The 8823-nt window shown below is 42.3% G+C and overlaps 1 protein-coding gene across 1 annotated transcript in view; it reads left to right on the forward strand.

The window, feature by feature from the left end:
• phf12b (PHD finger protein 12b) overlaps positions 1-2962 on the forward strand; it is a 67864-nt gene extending 64902 nt beyond the window's left edge. The window contains exons 14-15 of the mRNA XM_052035814.1: positions 71-209; positions 1851-2962. Of these exons, the coding sequence (XP_051891774.1) occupies positions 71-209; positions 1851-2179 (468 nt within the window). The 3' untranslated portion in view covers positions 2180-2962. The remainder of the gene's footprint in view (positions 1-70; positions 210-1850) is intronic.
• Positions 2963-8823: the final 5861 nt, after the last annotated feature.

The following is an 8823-nucleotide window of genomic DNA, read 5'->3' on the forward strand; positions in this document are numbered from 1 at the left end:
CAGAGCCATCTAATGTTTAAAACAAATAGTTGTTGACAATTTAAAATTTTGGTATATTTTCTGATCTTAGAACACAAAACACTATGAATTGCTGAACTACAGTGAACATGGGACAACTGTTGACAACGTACTCTATTCATGTGACTTCTCTGAGAAAACTACACCCACTCCACCGAGCAGTATTGTTGCCAAAGTTCAAAGTGTAATAAGTAAGCATTTTCTTTTCATATTTCCCAAAGTTAATTCAAATTTACAATAATTGTTACTAGGTGTTCCATACTGTCTTATTGATATAAAAGAAGGCCATTTAGCCCACCAGTTCTAACTTTCCATGTGACTTATTCTCCCTATTTACCCTTAATCCACTGTGACACACGTAGTTCTGTCATAGTAAACAAAAAACCCATCCATACATCCATCGTTGAGCAGTTTTGCAATATAATCAAGTAGAGCCAGAAATATTAATGTGACCACAATTTATTTTAATAAATAATTATACATAATAAATGAAGAAAGATTAAATAGGAGATGTTTTCAAAAGAAAAACAACAGACTATGCGAACTTGTAATAACCATCCGAGACCAGAGGCAGCTCCTGGATCATGGACTCTTCCCTTCCCTGGTACCAGCAGGCTCTCAAACCATGGATGCGTCTTTCTCCATCCCAGCCTTGCAGTGGCACACCATAAGAAACCCATTCTCTACCACAGTCTCCACAATCACAGAACTGAGCAGCTCCATGCTATTGGTCTCCTCCCAGCAGCCCACAGGCTTTACCCTCCTCGCCCAGTGCCAATCGACTGGTCGATCACCCAACTCCACTTCCCCATTCCTGCCTTGAAGCACAGAAGTGAAGGTAATCCTGTTTATGCCAACAGTGACTAGAGGAGGATACAGGGCTTGGGATAAGTTCACTGAATCAAACACAATGAGAATTTTAACTTGTATCCTTTGGAAGTTATTAAGGCAGTGCATTTTCCTTTGGACCAATCAAAAATGCGATTTGAAGCTGATTAACTTGTGAATAACAGTTTTAATTGCCTGAGAACAATTAAATAGGGGCGGCACGGTAGCGCGGCGGTTAGCACGACGCTATTACAGCACCAGCGATCGGGGTTCGATTCCCGTCGCTGTCTGTAATGAGTTTGTACATTCTTCCCGTGTCTGCATGGGTTTCCTCCGGGTGCACCGGTCTACTCCCACTATCTAAAGACATAGGTTAACATGGGTTTAAAATGGGCAGCGCAGACTCATTGGGCCGGAAGGGCCTGTTACCATGCTTTATAAATAAAGATTTATAAAGTAAAGCCCTTTAATTAAGCCTTTTAAACTGTGGAAGTGATAAGGAAATGCAAGTATGAAGTATACTGCTGTGCTCTAGGCAACAGAAGCTTAATTATATTGGCGAACAGTCTCACTTTCAGAAATACTCTTTGAGTTCAAACTGTTAAGATGGAGAGTAGCCCATTCCTGTTTAGTTGGAGCCCCTGTTGAAAGAAATAACAACAAAGACAGAAGGAACCTCCCGTAGAGTGACTGGCATCTCGCTCTGTGCTGTTCTACTCCAGAAGGCTGTAGCAGCAGAGAAAAAACTACAGGATTGCTCACTATTAAAATTGCTAGCAAAACCTTAACTCAAATACTTGATGATGTGCAGACATTTTCAGTGGATGATTCAAGTTCACAGAATTGACTCTGCTGACTTGTCCCATAATGATTTTGTAATGAATTAAAGCTGATTTTGAAGTGGAATTTTCTTGCAGAACTTGTATATTCCAACAATGTGGACACACTGGGAAATTTCATTTACTGTGGTCTGGCATGTAAATATTTTTTTATATTCTTTGCAGAATATTGTAAGAGCAGAAAGGAAGAGGAGGAACAGGAAGAGACGGTCATGAGTTCCCAAGGCCAGGGACTGCATGGTAAAACCTGTAACTGCAAGGCCAGCAGCTCTAGTCTAATAGGTGGCAGTGGAGCAGGCTGGGAAGGGACAGCATTGTTGCATCATGGGAGCTATATCAAGCTTGGTTGCCTGCAGTTTGTTTTCAGCATCACAGAATTTGCATTGAAGCAGCCAAAAGAGGAGGAAACCCTAGTACACGATGCTGACTTAGAACAGAAGCATTTGATGAAACTTCATCAAGTTCCAGTTTTACGATCCAACTCTGTTCCATGAGGGTTTCTGAAATGTACATAGGACTAAACAGGGAACCACGAACCGAAGAAGCTGTCTTTATATTGCATGGAATGAAGTATCTTCAGCATTTTTTCCCCCTTTTTTGCTCAGATTTTGTGGGCAGTTGCACATAGAATTTGTATAATGACTTCTCTTTTAAATATGTAACTTGTCATAGTTGTAAATGTTGACTGAATGAGAAGAAGCAGCAAAGTCCTGTTTGAAGGTCATGGCAAAGCCCTAAGTAGAACGAACTGGAAAAGCCTAGGATACATTCAGACTGCATCCCTAAACATGTACAAATAATCAAAGACTTGTTATATTTTGTGCCAGTGACAATAGTTTTTATAAATATGTGCAAAGTTTTCATAAAAGGATATGTTTATCTACTCTGATCATTGTTTTATTTAATGTATCTGGAATCCTATGACCCAGATGTTTTCTGCTACTTTTGCACTACAAGTAGCTGCTGTGTACTGATTAAAGAGGAAAAAAATCTTTCAAATATCAATGGTATTTTATTTGACTGAGAAAGGAGAAGTGTTAAAGTAGAGTCTGTGTCAATGCACCTTTAATGGTGCCAGTGGTTTTTAAATGTGTAACACGCTAAAAACTTGTGGTATGGCACCTGCTGCCGTTGTGTTGTATTGTAGTGTAAAAGTTTGTCGTAAGCTTGTTAAGGTCCTTTTTCACACAGTAGTTTAAATGTAAATAGTTAATGTATTGTTTCAGATTTTACAACAGACACTTTCATGTATTCTGTATATAAAAATTTGACTCCAAGTTCCTGTCTCTGCCTGTCTATTATGACTGTAAATACATCAGATTTTTTTAAAGAAAAACTTTTGTTGCATTTGAATATTTTAACGTTGATTACTATCATAAGTCATTATCACCCATTTTCTTCCATATCTAGTAGGTGATGTAAAATACAAGGGACAGCTTTTCAGTATTCCTCTTCCTAACTTGTGTAATCCATATGTTTTTGTGATGTCCTCAGTTTTTCTTTCTGACCAATGTTATTATTGTTTGATTTCCTTGATTCTACCTCAATTAACTTACAAAATTAACTTGAGTATTAACTTTAACTTGTAGTTATCTCAGACTTTTCAGTACAGAGGAAGGTCTGGTCAACAGATTTTAATGGCTGCGGATGTTACTGCCCGGAAGGCCACTGTGATTATGTTTTGCAGTTATTCTTCAGATTTCATGGAAGTTAAAAAGCCATTATAAAGGAAAAGATCCAAAAATCTGAGCTGCACTGATGTCTTTTGTGTCTTTTGGCTGTAAAAGTACTTGGTTACTGCATAGCTGCTTTGGGTTGTGGAAGAATATTCCGGAGCAAGGAGAAATGTTGATTGAAACATTTTAATGAGATTTCCATTTTTTAGCGCAGACTGACAATGCAATACCAGTTGTTGGGACTGATTCTAAGCCAGGGATCTTGGAAAATATTGATTACACCAAGATCTGCCCTCTTGTCTATATCTGGAACTTATTGTTGAACTGTCACGATTGCCAGCAAGGGCAGATTTGAAGCTAATAAAATGAAAAGCTAAAGCTCTCAAGCACGTTGATTGGAAATAATAACTGACAGCCTACCTCTTGATAAGTTTGCTGAACTTGTGCTCCTCGGACAGAAATGAGTCATAGTTATACAGTGTGGTAACAGGCCCAACTCATCCAAGTTGTCCACCTGAGTTAGCCCCATTTCCCTGAATTTGACCCATATGCCTCTAAGCCTCTCCAATTCTCAGGTCCTTTTTAAAATCTGGTTTAATTTACCAAAGTGCAGCACTTCGCACCTGTCTGAGTTAATTTCCATCTGCCATTATTTGGCCCACTTCCCCAGCTTATCGAGATGTTGTTGTGACTTCAGATAACCCTCTTTACTGTCCACTATACCACCAATTTTGGTGTCGTCCACAAACTTATTAACCATGCCAACTACATTCTTATCCAAATTAATATAGATAACAAACAACAGTGGACCCAGCACCAATCCCTATGGCACACAATTGGTCACAGGCTCCAATCTGAAAAACAATCCTCCACTACCACCCTCTGACTCCTTCCACCTAGCCAATTTTGTATCCTTTTGGCAAGTTCGTCTTGGATCCCATGTGATCTAATCTTCCAGATTAGCCTACCATGCAGCACCTTGTCAAATTCCTTGCTAAAATCCATGCAGACAACAACCACTGCTCTTCCCTTGTCAATACCTCTTCAAAAAAACTTGGCTTTGTGAGACCTGATTTCCCATGCACAATGCCGTGCTGACTATCCCTAATTAGTCCTTGCCTTTCCAAACGCTGGTAGATCCTGTCCCTTCAGAATGTCCTCCAGTGATTTTCTCACCACTGACGTTAGCTTGTGCCACCACCAGCCTGTGGCTCCCTGGCTTTTCCTTGCAACCCTTTTTCAATAAAAGCACATTGGCCATCCTTCAGTCTAACGGTACCTCAGGATGATGCAAGCATCTCTGCCAGGGCTCCTGCAACTTCTTTCCAAGCTTCCCACGATGTCCAAGGATACACTTGGTCAGACCCTAGGGATTTACCCACCTTAATATGCTTTAAGACTGCTGACATCTCTGTTGTAATGTGGATATTTGCAAGACTTCTATTCATTTCTTTTAATTTATTAGATTCATGGCCTTCTCCACAGTAATTAAAGAGGAGAAATATTTATTTAAGACCTCACCCTTCTGTGGCTCCACATATAGACAGTCACATTGATCCTTAAGGGGACCTATTCCCTCCCATAGTTACCCTTTTGCTCTTAATATACTTGTAGAATCTCTTGGGATTCTCCTTTCTCTTATCTGCCAGAGCCATCTCTTTTTGCCCTCATGATTTCCCTCTTGTGTCCTTCAGGGATTCACTTGATTGCAGCTGCTGATACCTGACGTATGCCTCCTTTCTCCAGAGCCACATTATCCTCCATCAACCAGGGTTGCCTAATCCTGCCATCCTTGTGCTTCGTCCTATGTTCCTGTCTCACTTTTAAAAGCCTCTCACTTGCCAGATGTCCCTTTACTTGCAAACAGCCTCTCCCAATCAACCTTTGCAAGTTCCTGTCTAATGCCTTCAAAAAATTTGCCTTGCCCTAATTTAGGACTAACAATGTTTTTCCATAACTATTTTAAAACTAATAGAGTTATGGCCACTAGTCCCAAAGTGCTGCCCCACTGACACTTCAGTCACTTGCCCTGCCTCATTTCTGAATAAGAGTTCCAGTGTTGGCCCCTCTCTAGTAGGGCCATCTACAAATTGTTTGAGAAAACTTTCCAGGACACATTTAACAAATTCAGTGCTATCTAAGCCCTATCCACCATGGCAGTCCCAGTCCATATGAGGAAAATTGAATTCATCTACTATTACAACCCTATTATTCTTACAGATTCAAGTGATCTGTCTATATATTTGGTCTTCTAATTCCCACAGACTATGTGGGGGGGGGGGGGGGGGGAAGCTATAATACAATCCCCTTCTTATTTCTAAGATCCACCCAGAAAGCTTCACTGGGATGATTCCCCCCAAGAATATCCTCCCTAACTACTACCCTGACGCAACTTCCTTTCCTCTCTTTCCTTCACCTCTATTGTGCCTGTTCTCTGGAACATTGAGCTGCCAGTCCTGCCCCTCCCTGGATCATGTTTCTGTTATGGCTATAACATCCCAGTCCCATGTACCAATCCATGCCCTGAGTTCCTCCGCCTTACCTTTCAGGCTTCTTGCATCAAAATAAATGCAGTTTATCGTAACTTCCTCGCTTCCTGACTAGCCCCTGCCTGTCCCGTTCTAGTGAACTTGCTCACCTTAATATTTGTCTCAACTTTCCCATCTGCCTCACCACTGCTTTGGGTTTTCCCCTCCTGCTGGACTAGTTTAAACCCTCCCAAGCAGCACTAGCAAATCTCCTCACCAGGATATTGGGTCCCCTCCACTTCAGGTGCAATCCATCCCCCTTGTACAGGTTCCACCTGCCCTGGAAGAGAACCCAATGGTCCATGCACCTGAAGCTTCCCCTCCTCCAGCTCCTTAGCCACGCACTTAACTGTACTATCCTATCAGCTTGTGACACAGTGAGTAATCCTGAGATTACAACCTTAGAGGTCCAGTTTACTAACTTCCCACCTAACTCCCTAAATTCTCTGACCGCTTCTCCTTTCTTGCCTATGTCGTTGTGTTACCCATATGGCCCATGACCTCTGGCTACTCACTCTCCCCGTCCTGTACCCGCTCAGAGACATCCTTGACCCTGACACATTCCCATAGACTATAAGATTAAATTATAAGATTTCTTTATTAGTCACGTATGTTGAAACATACAGTGAAATACATCTTTTTGCGTAGTGATTTGGGGGGCAGCCCGCTCACGGTCACAGAAGAACCAGTCTGTGCCCCTGACTAAAAGAGTCCCCTTTCACTATTGCTTGCCTAGGCTTTGCCCTACCCTGCTTTACAGCAGAGCTAGTTGTGGTGCCACTGATTTGGCTGCTGCTGTTGTTCTTCCCCAGAGAGTCCATCCCCCACCCCCCAAGAGTATCCAAACTTGTATACTTATTTGAGAGGGGTTCAGCTGCAGGAAACTCCTGCACTGCCTACCTGCCTACTTCTCCTGGCAGTCACCCACCTACCTGACTGAATCTCTGCTGTGACCACCTCCCTGAAATGACTATCTATGACTCTCTCTGCCTCCTATATGCTCTTCAAGTCCAATTGGACACAATTCATGCAAACAGAGCTATTAGGGGCACTGGACTGCTCCCTGATCTCCCATATCTGATGGGAAGAGCATACCACCCACTGACCAACATTACTGTCCCTATAATAAACTAGCAGACTGGGGGAGGGAAGAAGAAAATCTTACCTTGCCCTTGCATTGTTACTGCTCAGCCTCCTCGCTGAAGCTCAGTGTTCATTGAAGCCTCCATCTTGACCACCAACAGTGCTTCTCAAAATGACCACTCTGCCAGAGTCTGTCTCCATTTTATTTGCTACTGGGATGGTCACTGCGGAAACTAATGAACCACTTACCCGCAACAGACTTTTCAAATCTCCCACACTCCTCCTCCTCGCCATCGTTAGTGAAATTGATGGGAAAGATGCTTAAAGTTGCTGCTGACACATCTCAAGGTAAATGAACTTTTAAGTGAATATTATTTGCCCTCTAGTTACTGGATCTGCTGGTGACTTAAATCTATTGTCACTATGAACGTTATAAAGGACACATTCGCTGCTTTATTTTATACTGAGCAAATGCCCACTTTCATATAAAAGTGTGGAAAGTAAGGTCCTTCATATTGCAGATCTTAAAGCAATATTCCTGTGGTATTTTCAGCAAAATGAAAGGGAAGATACACTGAATGAGTTTAACATTGTGATGACCATACTGCCTCGAAACAGCGCTCGGGTGTCTTTTGATTCCTCTAGAGCAGAGGTTTTCAACCTCTGGTCCGCGGACCCCTGGGGTCTGCGGCGGGTTGCCAGGGCGTCCACGAGCAAGCCAACAAAAAAATGGAAAAGCGACCTGTTACAAAGACGTAGCTTACTTGCTTGCTCCAGTTTTCCACTATTCAGAAAATCAGCCATATCTATTCTATCTGTTATAGGCCACAATCTTAGAACATAGAACATAAAACACCTACAGCACAATTCAGGCCCTTCACCCCACAAAGCTGTGCCGAACATGTCCCTAACCTAGAAATTACTAGGCTTACTCATAGCCCTCTATTTTACTCAGCTCCATATACCGATCTAACAGTCTCTTGAAAGACCCTAACATATCTGCCTCCACCACAATTTCCGGCAGCCCATTCCACGCACTCACCACTCTCTGAGTAAAAAACTTAACCCTGACATCTCCTCTATATCTATTCCCAGCACCTTAAACCTATGTCCTCTTGTGGCCACCAATTCAGCCCTGGGGAAAAGCCTCTGACTATCTACCCTATCAATACCTCTCATCATCTTATACACCTCTATCAGGTCCCCCCTCATCCTCCGTCTCTCCAAGGAGAAAAGGCCAATTTCACTCAACCTGCTTTCATAAGGCATGCTCCGCATTCTAGGCGGCATCCTTGTAAATCCCCTCTGCACCCTCTCTATGGCTTCCACATCTTTCCTGTAGTGAGGCGACCAGAACTGAGCACAGTACTCCAAGTGGGGTCTGACCAGGGACCTATATAGCTGCAACAATACCTCACGGCTCCTAAATTCAATTTCCCGATTGATGAAGGACAATACACCATATGCCTTCTTAACCACAGAGTCAAACTGCGCAGCCACTTTGAGCGTCTTAGAGACTTAAGAGACTTAGACGGTGTTCCCTTCTGGTAAGCAGCCGCTTAATATTCAATTTGTGTAGTCAGAGTAGTCAGTGGTGTTCACTACTCACTACTATTCTGTTGTGCACTGTAGTGTTAGCGAGACTGAGTGACGTTGTTGGTGTGCCTTAATAATATTGCTTAATTACTGTGCATTTACGCCACAGTGACATCACTGTTAAACGAAAAGTGTGCAAGCGTGTAAATTTTAGACTAGTTTTGATAATTTTGTTTCAGTAATAGTAATTAAACTGTGCAGCGTGTATTGCTGAGTATGGAGACATTTCTGAAGAGAAAAGCTGACCAGAAACCA

Source organism: Pristis pectinata, chromosome 21, assembly GCF_009764475.1.
Source record: "Pristis pectinata isolate sPriPec2 chromosome 21, sPriPec2.1.pri, whole genome shotgun sequence".
NCBI lineage: Eukaryota > Metazoa > Chordata > Chondrichthyes > Rhinopristiformes > Pristidae > Pristis > Pristis pectinata.